The following is an 18213-nucleotide window of genomic DNA, read 5'->3' as shown; positions in this document are numbered from 1 at the left end:
GGTGGTTTTCTAATCCTAGTCGTTCTGGAAGTCGGTCAAGCAGCTTGAGATCTACACCACATGAGGAACTGGAGAGGCTAGCAGGTAAGAATGTAGGACAATGCAGGGTCAGATTGCCTCCTTCTCCGTTTTGTCCTACTCAATAAGAACATGGCAGATAAAGATTTAGGATCGTGAATTCTCCCACAGTTTAAGCACCTGACGTTCTTTCAGAAGCTCTTAGAGTAAGCTGCTATAAGTTCTTTTTTTAATAAATGTTCTTGTCATGCTTCCTGATGACATTCCAGCTGATCTTGGGCAAAGGGGTGCGAGGCGTTAACTTTTCAGGGACGTATTGAAGTTGGTTACCAGTGTATGTTCATCTTGAGACATTGGGTTGGTAAACTGATGTCGCAGTGCTCCTGGTTTTGCTGTTTCAGGTCTAGAGCAAGCCATTCTCTCCCCTGGCCAGAACTCTGGAAACTACTTTGCTCCTATTCCATTGGAAGACCACTCTGAAAACAAAGTGGACATCCTAGAAATGCTACAGAAAGCCAAAGTGGACTTAAAACCTCTTCTCTCAAGTCTTTCAGCCAACAAGGAAAAACTTAGAGAGAGCAGTAAGTGCCTCTTCAGATATTGTCGAGTTCTTGTGATGCAGTATCTCAAGGCAAGAGGCTTGCCCCGATATTCCACAGATCTTAGCTGGGTCAATATCATCACTGATTCTTTTCATCCTAATCACAGGATGACATCAGGACTCTATCAGACTGCTCTATTGGACAGTAATAATCATAAGTTAAGATGATGCAAGTCTTGATCTGAGTTTCCAGCTTTGTCTATATTTATTTACTTAAGTTTGTCATACTGGAGGCTGGTCATGTCAGCTCTGAAACTCTGTGGCATGTAAACTCCGGCTTTAGCAAAAACTTACACTTTAAGTCATTCTTGCAAGCATCTATAATGGATCACATTGATCCATTAAGTATCAGTATCTAAAAAGATGAAGAGTGGCTTGAGGTTGTCATTTTTTTCAAGTGCATACTGTAAACTTGAACTTCTCAAGACTGTTGCTAGTGCTTGAAGCACAGTGGTCTGTGCTCGCTGTTCAGTGTATTAATTAATTAGCATAGAGCTACAACGTAAGAACAGATTTGTCTTAGTTACGCTAACTTGACTAGAATCACAGGATTCCAGGGAACTTAGCCTGTTGGAATTTACTTTTGCTAGCATCACCTGTTCTAAATGGAGTTCAGGGCTGACTTTAAACTTAATGTTCAAGGGCACCTCCAAGTTGGGGATTTGCATGTTTGGGCCCATAGCATGCCTGGAGGGTACAAAATGCATGTGTTCTTTGAAATCTCAAGGTCTAATTCCGAATTGGTTTAGCTTTGGCAAGCAGCATGTATTGCCACGTAAACTGGACTGAACAAAAAGTAATGTTACTCTGATTTGTTTGAAGTAGCCGGGAAGGAAAGCATCCAAACACTGCAAAAATTCTTACGCATCCAGTCTAGGAGTAGGGAGTGTCAGCTAGTGTGTAGAGAACTTTTTCTTAATTTGACTTAAATAGAATTACTAGTCTTTTCTGTTTTCTGCTTAGTCTGACTTTTCTGCTAAAAGCTTTTTAAACTTAGATCCTCACAAACCGAAGGACGAAGGAGCAAAAAATTGTGGGGAAGCTTCCATTCACTGAAAAGTATCTGATGTGGCTTCTGTATTCCTGTAAAATACTGTACAGTTCTTCAAGCATTGTGGAGTTTTCAAGTCAATTCCTTTCCACCAACATCATATTTTTCCTCATGTTCCATACTGCCTGTCTGCATCATTGTTTTTCTCCACCTTCTTGCCCAACTTTCCAGTAAGTTCTTACTTCTTTGGGCCAACATCTGCTACAGCAACCCATGGCATGCTCCTGTCTTCTTCCTTTTGTCTTCAGGTGTCATACCTTGTGATGTGTGTTAGGTGGTCCATAAAGCACGTCTAGCCTTGAGGTCAGGCACCGATAGATATAGATGCATACACAGGAAAAAAGTACTGCTTAATATAACACTTGTACCTTAGTCTGGTAATGCCAGTGCAATCTTTATAGTGGCTTTAATTTCTGAGCAAAAAATCTACTTCAAACTTTATGCACACCAAACTAAGTGTGTAACTGAGTCTCTGAAGTATCTAAATTTTCCAGGTATGTATTCTCTCTACTTATGATAGCTTCAGGCAATTTGTCATCGATTACACTGTGGCTGTGTAAGACCATCTGGTCTCCTGGAGTATAAGATAAATGGAACTTCCCTAATTGAAAAAGGACAAACTCAGTTGTCAGATGAATATTCTCTATTAAAAGCAGGTGAAGTCATAAAATGTAGTACAACATGTCTTGCAGGATGAAGGAAAGCTAGTGGGAACTTACCAGTTAAGCCTAAACGGGTTCTTGTGGAGTCTTGCATGCGTGTAGCTGCGCATGGCAATACTCCTAATTTGGATATTAGAATATTGGTCTAAGCACGGGTCAGACATGGTTTGACAGCTACTATGAATATCAGAAGATAAGTTTTTGGCTGTTCCTTGTTTTCAGGCGATGTGTATTCAGCACCTGCACAAGAATTATTAGCTCACTTGTAAACAGAGAACCATGGTTTACCGGTATTTCTTCTGTATTTCTCAGCACATTCAGGAGTTGTACTTTCAGTGGAAGAAGTTGAAGCTGGGCTAAAGGGCCTGAAAGTGGATCAGGAGGGGAAGATTGCTACTCCATTTATGGCTGAGCAAATGGAGGAAGCACTGAATGTCACTGGCTCCAGACACATCAAGAAAGATGGAGATATGACTGCATTTAACAAACTAGTCAGCAGTATGAAGGCAAGTGGAACTCTACCTTCACAGCCCAAAGTCAACGTAAGTAGCAGACACCTGGCTTTTGAACTGTGCAAGACATGAGTTATGAACTGAAATCCTGTACACGACCCTTCTGATAACATGTGAGCAGTGACTGGATACAGCAGCATGGTATTAAATATAGGCTTACAATTAGAATATGGTTGCTTGGATGGGGAAATAAGGGAGGTGCTTTGGTCATTTTTCCCTAGCCAAAGTAACTAAAAGTGGGGATTTTCTTAGTTCAGAAATCACATGGTTGATTTCATGTTAAGTTTCTGAAAGCCCCAGAACTCTAATACTATGTGAGAAGTCTAATAATTGCCACTGTGAAAGTGGACCTATGCGAATATCTAATCCAACTGATTAGTATCTGCACTTGAAGACTGTAAGTACTTGCCCCAAAAAAGATCCTGTATGATGAAAAGGCAGAATCCTCTACCACAGAGGACATTTTGATTAGTGTCTTAAGATTCTTCTATGCTTGAACTCATCATGTCTGAACCTTACTTAATGAAAACAAATACATCTGTAGAAAAGGTACTGTCTATATAACAGACATCATCAGTCCACTCTTTATGGAAGACTCACCAGTGTTAGTTTAATGGTTGCCTTAGTGCTGCTGTTAAAAGGCATCTCTGATAAAACGCTTGTAGTGTGTGTACAGCTAACACCTGTCTGAAGCTCAGATGTCTTGCTTTAGCGGCTTTTCATTTTAAGAGGTATGTCGGTGCACAATCTAATACTTTAAACTTGGATTTTAAAATCGTTTGTACTAAGATAAAACTAAACTGAATATTTGTTAGCTGAAAGATTAATATTAAACAACAGATGATACTAAGCTTTAGACTGGAAGAGGTTGTAGTATGAAATTTCATCCTGCTGTTAACTGCCTAAACAGTATGCTTGACCCAAAGCTATCCATAACTACTTCTGGCACCATAAAATACTTGAGTAAGTCTAAAACATCTGGTTTTCTTGCTAAACTATACCCAAGGACTTTTAGCCTCATCCCACTTAGCTAAAAGATAGTGAAGAATGTAAATTGGCCCTGTGAAGAATTTGCAGACTGATTTCACACTTAAATTGAGACTTTAATTTCTGGCTGTCCCTTTACGTTTACTTGTAATTGTAATGCGTAGCAGAATATCTGAAGTAATTTCTCTAATATACGAATGCTTTTCAATTTGTGCATAGTTTCAGTTGATCACTTAGCTCAATGTTTCATCTCCAGTTTATACAATTATATAAAACTCATATATCTTAATCAAACTTTAAGGCACATTGAACTTAATGTGTATGCAGTCTAGCACTAGGCACTTTCTTAGCTAGGGAATATCTGTGAGCCAGCTCAGCCCTTAACTTTGCTTGACTTTTATTTGGCTGGTTCTATGTCATTCTAACAGAACAGGCTGAAGTGATTTCTGTTACTGAGACAAATGTGGATTGTCTCTTAATGAGTTTGATGTTTATTGTATCTAACTTACAATGTTTTAATTTTCTTAGCAGAGCCTTGAGAGCCACTTAATGTCACCTCCAGAGATGCCAGGTCAGCCTCTATCGAAGAACATCTTGCAGGTATTTCTTATTGGGGGGAAAGTACCTAAAAGCATATCCCCATTGGGAAAGGAAAAATTATTTGAAAATAAGACAGTTAAGGCAAATATGGGATCAGTACTCAGACATGACTCCATAGAGAGGAAAGAGAACTAGTCACTAGTTTGGTTTACTTAGAAATTTGTCTTGTCATGCTATTTCCCGTGATTGCCACCTGAAAATTAAAAACCCGGCTAAGTGCCTAATTCTAAGGACAATCCAGAATTGGTGTAGCTAGTTGCGTAAGTCCACCTTGTCTCTTAACTTGCTATAAGTGGTGTAGCCTGTAGTGTAGTAAAATGAGCTCACTTGTATAAATTGATCATATTCTGAACATTCTTTCATTACGTATTCTTAGGAACTTCTTGGTCCACCCATTACCAGACCTGCTTCATCAAATGTCCTAAGTGGCCTGATAGGTGGTTTGGAACCTGCAGCCTCTTTACTGACACAAAGAGCACCTTCTCCCCCTATTCCACCTGTGTTTCCAACTCGAGCTGCTTCTGCAGATTACCTGCGTCATAGAATATCTTCACCCATTGGTGAGACTGGTTGCAAAACATTTTTTTTTTCTTGAGTTTGTTTTAAAGAATGCTTTACAGAACAATAAAAACCTCCTGGCAGTTGGTGGACAACTAGGTCAGTGTCTGCCTCTTGAGTGCAAGATGCCTTTTTACTTACTAGTCTGTGATGTTAAATTAATCCCCCCAAAATGTAGATGTCTGTGACAGATCGGCTAGACCTCTTGGTAAATTCTGGTATGGAGTAATGTGCTCGCCTACTGTATAAGAAGGTAATTTTCAGGGACTACTTGGCCATTTGTATTGCAAAACACTACCTGTAGCTCTCCAGCCTAGTGACAAGGAAGAGACATAGCTCTGTGTAGACTTAAGGGATGAGCTGACAGTCCTCACAAGGAATTCTTAATTCATGTTGAATTGTTTAACTTGGGGATGTATATTGTCTATACTGAAAGAAACTTGGTTCTTTTAAATACCACTGTTGAATTTTTTTTTTTTAGGTTTTGGACAAGGTTCTCAGCAATTGCTTGGTGATCCATTTCCAGGTGTAAGGAAGCCCATGAGTCCAGTTGCTGCACAGGTTAGATTAAGTGCTTTTTGCTTAATGTGTATTCATCTCTTTTTATATTGTATAGTTTAGAAATAACTTGTGGAAACGCATACTTAGCTGTTAGTCAGATGTCTATGTTTAAGTTCAGTCTGAGTGTGAGGATGCAAAGTCTGATTTTAGTACAGTCTCGAAACCTCATTGGCCATTGGACCCAGCTTAGAGTACGTTAAGTACGACATTTTTTTGAAACTTCTATTGTCTGTCATTAAACTGGATGGCTGTTGGTGGGCAGATACTTTGAAGACATTAGTATCTATAGCAGTAAATCTTCAGTATCTTAATCAAAGTTTGCATTTGGTTGTGGTTTTTTTGTGTGTTTTTTATACGACTACTTCAGATGAGTCCCTTGGAAATACAGCAAGCTGCTTTAGAGGGACTAGCATTACCACATGAATTAGCCATACAGGCAGCAAACTTCTATCAGCATGGCTTTGGTAAACCACAAATGGACAAAAGCAGAGATGGCTACAGAAACAGGTAAGTATCTGACTGCAAAATTTAAAGGGTATCACTGTAAACTGATTTTTAGCATGAGTATTGTCTTCTGCTAGATATTAGTACTAGTCACTCAAGCCTGTATTGGTTCTTGGCAGTCCTGCCTTTCTTTCTGTGCCGAGAGTAGAGCTGCTCCTTCCTAACTGCCTCTCTGTTAACAGGCAGCAGCGAGTGACTAAATCACCTGCACCAGGTCACAGAGGGAATGCATCTTCTCCAGCCCCTACAGCATCTATTACTAGCATGGTCAGTACCTAACATATAATGATTGCAGGAAAATCTGTAAAAGTGTCTGCAGTAACTAGATTATAGCAGTTGTAATCGATGGGCAAAAGGGAGGCCATAGGAGTTGATCACATTCACGTTGTATCGGTGATCACGTGATACAAGAATGAATTACACTTCATACTTAGCTGAATGTCTTCACTTTGGAAAACAGCCTTTTCTGACCACTATCTTATCTAAAACTGAAGAAGCACTGTTAATACTACCTTGACCTGGTCTTCTGAAACCAAAGGAAGACAACTATGAAAACTCGGGCCCTCATATTTTGGTACATAGGTTTTCAGAAGACAAGTGCTGAAAGCCATTAGCTGCTTCAGAGAATTCTGGTCTTTGGGTATGAAGTGACTGACCTAAGAGTCTGTAGGTTGAATACTACCTAGGAGCTTCAGGGTCACTTTGAAATAAAATCTTAAAGCCAAGCTGTTGCCTCACTGCCTTGAGTACTGTGTAGAATATTGCTTTGATCTAAATTTTCCAATTAATCAGTCAAGTACTCGCAGCTCAGGACTAAGACTATCAGCCGATAAATCAAACAAGGACTTTTGTTTGTATACCAAATGAGCGGCTTCCACAGGTGCTATGTAACTTTGGGGGAAAAAATATGAATGAGGTAGTAGTCTTCTGCAGATCCATCAGCCCTGAGTTAATACAGATAACGTAGCTCTGTAGGAACTCCTGCTGAGCTGTTCTTCCGAACCAGTAGCAAAGAGGGAAGAGCTATAATTTAAAATACAGCTCAGGTATTTTGTTTCAAGCTTATTAAGGTACACTTAACTTTGAGAACGTCTGCTGGTTTTAATAAAGGTACCAGACTTTCACAAAAGCTAAAGAGAAGTGCTTAAACTATAGAATAAAGCTATGAAATGAGGAAGTAAACCCATAGGCACACAGTGGCTGACTGAAAAGAGCTTTAAATGGAAAGGATGTGCTAGAATAGGTGTCCACCCACAACTAAAGATGGTTTGGCCTAGATAATCAGCACTGAGTAAGGCTCTGCTGCTTACTATGTTCTCTGCAGCTGTCTCCTTCCTTTACGCCTACCTCGGTGATTCGCAAGATGTATGAGAGCAAGGAAAAAAGCAAAGAGGAGCCAGTTCCTGGGAAAGTGAAAGTCCATGATGGTAAAGATGAAAATCAGAGGCCAAATGAAGGTATTGTAATGGCTTTAAAATAACACACACACAAGAGATTTGGAATAGAATCAAAGATCTTCAGCGCATAATAAGCCTAGGCTAACTTTAGACATTCCTGATTTGCAGAAACAAGGAGAGTGTAGAAATAAATGAGCCTGTAATAAAAGGAAGGATTAGAACTATGGAGGGGATATGCTTTCAAGTGTGGTCTTCCAGCAGTGCTGGGTTTAGATCTGGTTTTTTCCTTATCTGTCAGTTTGTGAGCAATAGTGATGCTAAGAGGCCTGGACCAAAACTGTTTCTTCACAAGTGGTCTTGATGAATAAGCATATTAGCAATAATGCTTCTGTATTTCTCTATACCAGTAATTGAATACAAGCAACTTACAGCCCTCTCGAGACACCTTAACTGAACTATCAAAGCTGAGACCAGTTAAGCTCTTTTTAAATGTAGCAGATGAAGGAAGCATTTTGTCACTGTAACTGATTTAAAAGGAAATGCTTGCTACCAACTGCCTGACCCAGTAAGACTAACATGCCTAATTGCCATGGCACTGTACTTTGGTACTGGTAACTACAGGGGTAGCTTGTGGTTCCTATTACACAGTTGACTCTCTTCCTTTTAGCAACTATTACTGCTACCTCAGCTGCAAAGATATTTTAGGCCTTGTCTAAGTGATCTAGATGGTCTGTGGAAGTAGCTTCTTGAGGTGCTTTGGTGTTCCAAATCTTGCGAAGCGGATGTCAGACATAGAAGGCTGCTGCTAACCCCCAGACACATCTAAACTGAAAAACCACTTCAGGCTAGATTTCTGGCACAACTCCAAATCATGATCTTGTCTAGGGAGGATCCCTGGTACCTCCTGTCTGTCTCCTTTGGGACTGATTCATCCGTGCTGCCAGTTGAAAATTTCTAAGAAAAAATAAAAATAAGAATTAAAGGTGGAGTTACTGCTGATTGTGACCTAATTTGAGCTTGCTGTCAAGGGATTTCTGTGGAATATATTTCTTCTCATTACTGTTTCAAAGTAATTTGGCCAAAAGCATACAGGAAAGACAGAGGCTTGCTATGAAATATGTATGACTAAAGTTCAGCTAGTCCTGGAACCTGGCTATCAAATCCAGTTACTAGCTTTAATTTTCATTAGTGTAATCTCTAGCTGTGGTCGATAATAGTTGTATTCAATTCTAGCTACAGATAACCTACTGTCTAGTTCTGTGGAGAATGCAGATCAAGAAACTTTGCCCACCTTAGGTACCAAACTACCTGCACTGCAACGCTCTGCATGTTCCACACCTCTTACCCAAGCAAATCGTTGCACCAAAGAGCAAGACTACAGGCCTAAATCAACTGGTAGAAAGACTCCTACAATGGCCTCCCCAGTACCAGGAGGCCCTTTTCTTCGTCCTGTTCATCAAGTACCCCTTGTTCCCCATGTACCAATTGTACGACCTGCTCATCAACTGCATCCAGGATTGGTCCAGAGAATGCTGGCACAGGGGGTTCATCCACAACATCTTCCTCTGCTGCAAGCAGGTAATCCATACTGTTTTCCCTTAAGTTAATGCATGTTCTCTATAAGACTGACTTTGTGTTAAGACCAGCATGAACTGATACTCATTACTGGTAATGTTTATTGCATCAAAACTTACCTTTTAAAACCAAGCAATAAATTCCAAACCATCTAAATACATAAACGTTTGTTTTGCTTTAAGCTCCTTTATGCTTATTAGGTAAGAAGTTTCCTCGCTCTTGTTCAACAGGTATGCTTCCTCCTGGAGTGGACCTGTCTCACTTGCAGGGAATATCTGCTCCCATCCTTGGCCAACCTTTTTATCCACTCCCAACAGCCAGCCATCACATCTTAAACCCACGGTCTGGGACACCTTTGCAGCTAGCGATGATGCAACAGCAACTACAGCGATCAGGTAGGCTAAAAATTAAAACAGGAGCGTGAGTTTTGGGACATTGACTAGCCTGCTCCAGGTACCGTACTTGTTGGCCCGTTTTGGTATACTGGGCTAACAGGAAGCTACTTTGCTGAATATCTAAATTACCATTGCTAATCTTGTGTGGACATGGGGGCAGTTTTGGCCCCTGCAGGCTCTTATGCCAGAAGGAAGTCCAAGTGAAGCGTTCAGTTTCAGGATATATGTTGCTACTGAAAGATCCTGCCCCTTGCAGCATGTGTGCAGTCTTTGCTTCCTTGCTGGGTCAGAGGGGCCACCCACCTGTCTCGCATAAAATTCTATTTGATGCTGGCCTTCCAGATAAAACCTACATGCTGCTGTGTCCAGAGCTGGCAGTGTCAGGCAGTTTATGGGAGTGCTAACAAGAGAATAAACATGTGGGGTCTGATTTCCCAGGGCTAGTAAAATGGGTGGGCTAGTAAAATGGGTAAAAGCCACATTCGGCTCATGTACCTTATCAGGTGATTGCTCTAGGGCGCATCTTGGTGTTGGGTGAATGTATTACTCCACCTCTAACAGCTTTACATTTCACAGGCACTGGAGCACAGGGATCACCTGCTGGTGCACAAACAACCCCTCAAAATGTGCTGTCTCGGACTGGATTATCGCACGGGCACACACAGCTTGACCATCGCCCCAGCCAGAGAAGTGGCTCTCCCATTGGCCTTGCAAAATGGTTTGGTTCAGATGTCTTGCAGCAGCCTCTCCCTTCCATGCCATCCAAAGTCATCAGTGTAGATGAACTGGAATACCGGCAGTGAACAGTGACCACTGGGTGGGACACTTGTGATTCTTTAGACTGGATAAAAATGTCCATAGTCAGGACTTCACCTCTGTTTGTTTTTTGGGGCTTTTATTTTTAGCACTCTGTGCAAAATTTCTTTTTGAGAGACTAAAGCACATGGCACCTGTCCTGGTCTCATGTCTGCATCAAGATTAAAGGATCCATTATGGCTTGAATAGTGAAGCCTGAAGAAATTTAGATGCAAGACAAAGCCAGTTTAATCCTGGAAGTGTCTATTTTTTGTTTTTGTAAGATATGTGAATGAAGTGCTGATATACTCTAGTGTAGAGGTAGCAGCTATGGATTCCTCCTGCAGAAAACTAAATGTATAGACCCTTGTGTACAGACTTTTGTGTATAAACAATCTTTTGTATATATACACATAGAATAGCCTTTTTGAATCTATACAGCTGTACATAAGAGTAGCTGGTAACAGTTGAGCTTTAGTTGTGCCTATGGTTTGGATCTTTCTCCATTGTACATGTGGGACTTTCTTTAAGATTAAAGTTGCATATCCTAAGTGTGAGTGAACAGGATAAAGTTGCTTTGCCTTTTCTTGCTGCTCATCTCCTAGGTCTCCCTCTCATTCTTCTGTCATGTACTGTGTACTCAGTGTAGCTAAAGTGTCAAAGTGAAAAGCCCACATCTTGCTACCTGTATAAGAAAGGTCCGATTCCTTGTGTTTATGACTCTTGCCATCAAATGAGAATTGCTTAGTCTTCAGCCTTGAGGATGGGACCCGGTACAGCAATGATAAAGCCAGATCTTCAGTCTGCGATGAGACTGTAGGTACCTACTGGTCATAGTTCTTTCAAGAGGGCTGGTGCTGGTCCTTGTTTAGTGGCAGTATTTTCCTTGTTTTAATCTTTCAAACCAGTTACTAAAGGTCATCAAAATGGAGCCTTTAAATCCTCACCCTTCAACTCCTCAGTCATAGCTGTGGTATGTTCTATACTGCCTTTAGTTCTATTTATAGAAGGGAGTCCCAAGAACTGTCCGAAATCTAGTGTACGTCTACCGATGCTATTACTGTGAAACTTGCCTTTGGTCTTGTTCTGTGGCTTGAAAGGGGGAGGATGGGGTAGTTTTGTGATCTTACTATGTATATTTGGTTTTAAAATACTATGTTCCTTTTAAGCCTGTTTCACTTTTCTGAATAGTGTTCTCTTCCATCCTTCTACTGCATGGCTCCTCACTTCACTTTCTCACTTGTGTTGAGTCTAGTACTACTGTCATGTCCTCTAGCTAGCTTAGGCCATTGTGCTCTTTTAAAAAAGGTGAAAGCAAAACCAGAATTCTCTCGGACTTGCTCTTTCTTAGGTCTCACTGGATGCAAAACCAGCAGCAGAAAAAAAAAAAAAAATCACTTGACTGTATTATAACAATTGCCAGCATGCTGTGGTGGGTTTGTTTCAGTCCAGCAGAGATGTTGTTGTACAGAAATAGCAAGCTGAAATCTCCAGTGTGGAATCTGGGGGGGTCACGCATACTTCCAGTGGTTGTTCCTAAAACAATCTGTGTAAAACATGCAATCACCAGCTTGTCCTTGTAAGATTGTTTTCATACTTTTTTAACTTGACACTTTCCCAGTAACATTCTGTAAATAAAGTTGATTCTACCAGCTGTCTGTATCAACTGCTCTCGACCTAAACTATAATGTCAGTATATTGGTTAATTTTTAGTATTGTTCTTGTGTGTAAGCTAGAACCTCAGTTTGAGCTGAATCTGCAGAAAATGTAAACTATCTTCCATTTAGGAGAGAAGAACAGTTGGTTTTGATGAAGGTAACTGGCCTCAGCAAATATGTACAGTGGAATAGCTGCATTTAAATGATACTCCTCTTGGCTGATAACGTAACAGCAGTAGCCTTTTTAAAGTTGGGTTTGAGCAGCCATGGTTAAGTGCAAGGAATGAGATTCCAGTGTACTAAAAGCACTCATAAAACTAACCAGCTCTCAGGAAAGGGTGAATGAGGTTCACTGCTTGTAGCTTTGCCTCTGCCCCCTTCCAGTCATGGCTGATAACCCCAGCACAGCTGTAGTCATTAGTTCACTTATACACTAAGGAATCTACTTAGAAGCTTAGGAAAAATATTAGGGAAAGTGCTGAAGAATAGAATTGAGGCTTGAATGCTTTCTTACCAAGCTGAGTAGTAACTACTGGTGTGAGGATTTAGTGATTGAACAGGTGTCTGAAATCACTGTACTTCTCTTTCTATATGCATAATGACATGAGAAGGAGCAGTTCTGACGCTTCAGGAAACACCTCTACTGCCTTGCTGTAGAAAAGCAAGTGCTAGAGGCTAACATTTGATCAAGCTTTTTGCTCATCTTAAGCCTCTTTAACTTTATTCATATATACTAAAAAGTAACAGAACCACTGCTTTTAGAGCAGCCTACTTCTCTTGTGGCTTACTTGACTTTTCTAAACTAAGCAGGAAATTCTTTTAAGAAAACTTAAAAGGCTTCCAGTCACACAGTAGAACACAAGCATCTAGTTTACTTTTACCAGTATAAACAACTGAAAAAGTGACTGCTCATGAGCAGAACCTACCATGTTCAACTGCAGGACTATTAATAGCCTTGAAGCATTCACATTTTAGATAAAGGCAACTGGAGCTAGAACTCTGTGTCCTCTAGCACAGATTCATAAGGTACTGTTCTCCAGCCTCTGGTTTTCATGTTTTGGTCTAATCCAGCATAAAATAATTCCTGATGCATGAACTTTTTTTACAATTTGGAAAGACAAAGTATGTGCAGGAGAAAATCATCCCAGGCATCAAAGCTTGCCCTTGTGAAAGTCACTCAACATGAGTTTCTCATCTGCAAGCTCTGCCAGAATGGGATGTCACAGTACAAGTTGGCCAGAAACTGGTTTTGCCATGCAGTTAGTTACTACCATAAAAAAAACAATACCCATTTGCTATAGATTTGATAGAAAAGGCCTGTTCTTTGTCACTTACAACTAATGACAAATTTTAGGCACAGTGGCAAACCATGTGAGAACAACTTTATTTCTTCACAATCTGAATAACATCTTCATCTTCAAGAGTATGGTCTTTACCAACTTTTTGAGGGTTGTGTTTAACAGATGAACCCCAGACCAATGCACTGAAGGGAGAAGAAAAATCAAATTTAAAATGCTGAGAAGTATAATGTGCAAACAGTAGAACAGTAGCTATTTCTGTCACAAAGCTAATACAGACAGCAATGCTTAAGAGCTATTTTTATGCTCCTGCAAGTACCTGGATGAGTGGTCTCTGTGAACCACAGTACAAGCAGATCAAAACAAAGTATGAAGTCATCCAAAATACTTGTGCATACAGGACAATGGCCCATAATGCTGCATCAAGTGCTACTTTCAAATACAAAGAAAAACATTTTCCCCAGAGAGGAAATTTATCCAGGAAAGAGCATAGGAACATCAAATACAGTAATTTAAGTATTAGGCTTAATTGTCATAGGGAGATCTATTCCATTCAACATCCCCCCCCCAAATCCAGTTTTCCCTTCTAGTTTACAAGAGAATGAAAGAGTATGCCAGGAGGCAGATTATTTTCTATTCTCTATATTCTTTTACAATCATACTTACTATTTAAAGTCTTTAATGAGATTTTTGTGAATCTTCATGCAAAAATCCTCCACTGTCGTCTTGCAGTAAGGTAGTACCACAGGAGAGGTGTAGTCTGGGAGCTGCCCTTTAGGTTTGGTGTAGCTGCAACACAGATGGAACAGCTGGTCAGTACCAAAACTTCCCCATCTCTTTCAACCCATTGTGAAATTTCATAGGGTATTCGCACTGCCATCCTAGCCGCTTGTGCCCAGTTCCACTATTTCAGTGGCAACAACAGATATTCTGCAAATAGTCTGGTGTTCCTAAACTGAAAATGCATCTGGGTAGCCAATGGCTGCAGCAGGTTCTCCCTTGTAACTGCCACCATTTATCACTAGTGAACTTTCTGTAGTTGCTTTAAAGAAGATGGAACAGGAATAGTTGATGGAAAAGAACATCTGCAGTATTACGGTTCTGATCTGTGATTTTTTTCCTGGGAAAAACTCAATGTATATTAGGAAAAAAACTGACAAAGTCTATAGCCCACATACCTAGGCATACTAAATCCCTTTTTACAATAGACTGTATATTATCACAAAAAGATACACTTTTAAAAGACGACATTTACTGCATTATGAGTATTAATAATTCATTTATAAATTAATCCAAAGAAATGCATTAGTAGTATGAGGTGAACCTGTAATAATTTATAGTAAAAATATCTGGAAGGCTAGATGAAGGACTAAATTCTGTTCTGTTAAGGGAGCTGAATGCATGTCACTCATGACAGACTGAAAAGAGGTACCTCTGAAATTCATAACTTTGCACTATATTTGACCAGAAGTCCATTTTCAGGAATTTTTAAAACCTTTTTGTGAACTTGATCTCACACGGTTCCCATTTAATTCCCCTACAAGAAGTTCAAAACACAGCACTTTTGACTATTAGGAAACTGTCCATCACGCAACAGACAAGAGAGGAACAATCTCTGATTTACAGCGTAAACTTATTTCAGTGACAAGAGACATCATCATTTGAAAGCTAGGGTTCTATGCTAGTAGAAAACCATTATAAAATAATCATCATTCATCCACTCTTGAGCCTTACACTTAACTCCACAGAAGGCAGCAATTGTGACTCACATTCGTACTAGCTTCAAGTAGTCCCAAATTTTCTCCAGCAGATCATCAAAGTTCCAGCGGTGATGAGCAGATATTGGTACACAGTGGGGTACTTTGTAAATAATATCTAGTTCCTCAATGGAAATCTGGTCAATTTTATTTAGGACGTAAATGCATGGGATGTAAACCCTGCAAAGAGAAGGAAATACCATTACAGCAGCCTAGCAGCAATACACTGCCACCTTCAAAAAAGCTTCATTTTTTAAAAGGACACCAAGGTGCTAAACAGCACTTGCTGATACCACACCGCTAGCTTCTGTGGGAAGAAAACCTCAGAGACAATTCTTTTATTTTGAATATAAATATAAATCGCAAGTATGCCAAAGCCAGGGTCCCAACAGTACCTGTTCCCTTCAACAACGTCAATTAGGTCATCAGCAGTGGCGTCGCTGCGCAGTGTGACATCAGCATTGTGAATTTTATACTCTGCTAAGATGCTCTTCACTGTTTCGGTATCCAGTTCGCTCTGGGGACACTGAATATAGACACAGTATTAAGGAATGGAAGAGTTTACAGTCAAATCAAGTATTACAATTAATATTGCTATCACCTAGCAATCGCTGCATACAGGTTACTAAAAATAATAGCTGCATTGATAAGTTATTGGCTATGATTTTACCATAGTTAGCCCCAGGAGAGGAAAAAAAAGATTTAAATCATGACAGCTTTATTTAATTTTTTTTTATTTATTTAATGCCACTGATAGCTGCAATCAGACATTTCAAAAGTAATGTTTCCTGTCCATCTAGGCCCAGTTTCACCACAAACCTGCGTATCTACTGGTTCAGTGCCTAGACAGCAGAAAGCTACATGTTAGGTCCCTAGATCCCAGAGCACAGTTCTAATTTTTGGTATCTCTGGCTATTTCTATGTTTTTAAAGATTCAGTGGTAAATGGAAAATAAGGAGTAGTCCAGGTTGCAAGGCCTAGAACTCTGAGCTTTCTTCTCCAGAAGAATGCTGTAGTCACCAAGCAGGGGGCAGTTTTTGCAAACTCTCCTTTGGGCATCAGAACCTGTAATAGTTGGAAAGCAACAAAGCCTCTGATTTGGGGGTGGGGAGGTGGTCAGGCTCCTAGGGTAGGCACGGATGGCCTCCAAGAAAACTAACTGACTACGACACAGTAGAGCAGTTCAGCTTCTAAAGAACTCATAGCACAGGAATGGTCTCAGGCATACCATTAATTGCAAATGCCTCTTTCTTCAAGCAATTTTTTTTTTTTTTATTTTGGTTAAAGAAAACTTCCAACTTACTGTGGCTGTAAGGTTAATGCCTCCTTTATCCTTTTTTTTAAAGCCAATATTGGGGGGCTTACTATTCAGACGAATTCCAAATCCTTCCAGTTCATTCTCAATGATTTTCTTGTGACCAAGGGGTTTCAGCACATCCAGAACAATCAGAATGAGATTACAGGTTCGAGCAACTAACGATTGGAAAAAGAAAATCATCCCTCAAAAAAGTATGCTCACACATCTGAGACAAAACAACACAAAACATGGCTCAGTGGACCGATGACAATATGAAACCCCTGAAGGCCAGTACACGTTCGTTTTTAAATTCCAATAGAAGACTGAAGTTTGTAGTGCTGGCCAAGCATCACCGATAGACGGATCCTTACATGTTATAAGAATCACAGAGGCTGGAAAAATCTTCCTTCCTCTGTACCTTCAGACCCCAGAATGACAGCTAGGTAAAGAAAACACGCAGCCTTATTTAATATGGGATCACATCTGCCTTCAAAATCAGTAATATACTTTTGCTGCAGTATCAATGCAGAGCCCAAACTCAGCAAATGCATAAAGCCAGAACTGAAAACACAACAAAATTAAAATGGCTACTGCTTCACATCAGGCAGCTCAATTCCAGCATACAATTCAGCTTTTTAAAGACATTAGAAACAGTGATTCAACCCTACACTCTCGTAAGTGGTACGAACTGAACCAGTGATAGGACGCTGCCTCCAGCTCTAATATACTCACCTGCAATGACTTGCCGTCCTCTGCCTTTACCGTCCTTAGCACCTTCAATAATTCCTGGGAGATCAAGTAGCTATTTGTTCAAAGGAAGGAAAGTAACTCATGAGAAAAATACTTTTCTTCATGGAGAAAATAAATCCTACTTTTACCTTTCTCCTAAACCAGCTGACTCTACTGCAAATCTGAATAGAATATGGCAAAATTGTTTCCCCTTTGATTCTTACATATTGTATTATCTCTGGTGCTCTACTGGTATAATGGAACAGATCGTCTCATACAGAATATGAGAATTACCCCAGGAACCCCAGAGAAAAGTGAAAAGCATGGTAAAATCAGTACTTCACTGTAACATTTCCTGTGTATTCTCAAGCACTTCTACATGTCACTTCTAACCTGCTAATGTCAGGCTAGACCATTCAGCCGTAACATCATTGCATCTATATATATCATCTTGCCCTCACAGACAGAAAAAGATCTCACCTGTATCTTTGCCCCTTTGTATCTAATGACTCCAGGCACAGTAGTTAGTGTAGTGAACTCATATGCTGCCACTTCAGAGTATACACCAGCAAGATTACTTAGAAGAGTAGATTTCCCCACTGATGGAAAACCCACAAACCCAATTCGGGCATCACCTGTCTTTGCAACGTCAAAGCCTGCAAATAAGGAGCAAAAATATTCATTTAAACGTGGACATTTTTTATCTTCAAAGGTTCTGGACAGCAGTCACACTTTTACTTTTAATATTGCCTGAGTAAAAGCTAGGTAAGTTTCCCTAAAAAGAGGATGAGAGTATGAAACAGAGTTCATAATGCGTATTGCCTTGTACCACTTTGTCTGTGTAACACTCCCTGGCATGTACCCGTCAATAAAGTGTAGGCTGCAAGGCTTCCCAGTGAGCTATACTTGGCTTGGGCGTAGGTGGAGCATTCCCTCTAAGCACTACAGCTCACACAATTCACACCTTTATATATAAAAATAGGGGTCTGCTGCAAGATGCTTCTTCACGTAAAAGCCCTAAGACTTCTGCAAAGATAAGATTATATTAGCCAAAACACAGAAGTCCCTTCACTTGCGATTCAGCAAAGGCTCCACGCCAAAGCCCTAGCAAATGCCACAAACCACGGCTAAGGGCCTGTACTGGGAAGGACAAGAGAGGGGAAAAGATTGCTCCGATTTATTCAGCAGACAGTCTGACACGATTTAAGCGGACAAGAGCCGCTCGACCGATTTCCGTCACACACCCCGCACTTCAGCA

At 40.3% G+C, this 18213-nt stretch overlaps 2 protein-coding genes across 3 annotated transcripts in view; one reads left to right on the top strand and one right to left on the bottom strand.

The window, feature by feature from the left end:
- Nucleotides 1–10224, top strand: part of EIF4ENIF1 (eukaryotic translation initiation factor 4E nuclear import factor 1) — a 20560-nt gene extending 10336 nt beyond the window's left edge. The window contains exons 7-18 of one of the 2 annotated variants that reach the window (XM_010289837.1): nucleotides 1–84; nucleotides 420–599; nucleotides 2645–2874; nucleotides 4360–4431; nucleotides 4808–4991; nucleotides 5471–5550; nucleotides 5918–6057; nucleotides 6237–6321; nucleotides 7379–7511; nucleotides 8691–9029; nucleotides 9257–9421; nucleotides 9983–10224. The exon at nucleotides 1–84 is cut by the window's left edge and continues 67 nt beyond it. In XM_010289837.1, the coding sequence (XP_010288139.1) occupies nucleotides 1–84; nucleotides 420–599; nucleotides 2645–2874; nucleotides 4360–4431; nucleotides 4808–4991; nucleotides 5471–5550; nucleotides 5918–6057; nucleotides 6237–6321; nucleotides 7379–7511; nucleotides 8691–9029; nucleotides 9257–9421; nucleotides 9983–10224 (1934 nt within the window). The remainder of the gene's footprint in view (nucleotides 85–419; nucleotides 600–2644; nucleotides 2875–4359; nucleotides 4432–4807; nucleotides 4992–5470; nucleotides 5551–5917; nucleotides 6058–6236; nucleotides 6322–7378; nucleotides 7512–8690; nucleotides 9030–9256; nucleotides 9422–9982) is intronic. The other variant, XM_010289838.1, reaches the window with a different exon arrangement.
- A 3018-nt stretch (nucleotides 10225–13242) lies between these two features.
- Nucleotides 13243–18213, bottom strand: part of DRG1 (developmentally regulated GTP binding protein 1) — a 5177-nt gene continuing 206 nt past the window's right edge. The window contains exons 2-8 of the mRNA XM_010289836.1: nucleotides 17436–17611; nucleotides 16959–17028; nucleotides 16233–16402; nucleotides 15325–15455; nucleotides 14942–15109; nucleotides 13839–13961; nucleotides 13243–13357 (exon numbers count right to left, since the gene is read on the bottom strand). Of these exons, the coding sequence (XP_010288138.1) occupies nucleotides 13258–13357; nucleotides 13839–13961; nucleotides 14942–15109; nucleotides 15325–15455; nucleotides 16233–16402; nucleotides 16959–17028; nucleotides 17436–17611 (938 nt within the window). The 3' untranslated portion in view covers nucleotides 13243–13257. The remainder of the gene's footprint in view (nucleotides 13358–13838; nucleotides 13962–14941; nucleotides 15110–15324; nucleotides 15456–16232; nucleotides 16403–16958; nucleotides 17029–17435; nucleotides 17612–18213) is intronic.

This window comes from Phaethon lepturus, unplaced genomic scaffold (genome assembly GCF_000687285.1).
Source record: "Phaethon lepturus isolate BGI_N335 unplaced genomic scaffold, ASM68728v1 scaffold2706, whole genome shotgun sequence".
In the NCBI taxonomy this organism is placed as follows: domain Eukaryota; kingdom Metazoa; phylum Chordata; class Aves; order Phaethontiformes; family Phaethontidae; genus Phaethon; species Phaethon lepturus.
Note: the sequence above shows the minus strand (reverse complement) of the source record. Positions and strands in the feature narration are given on the sequence as shown.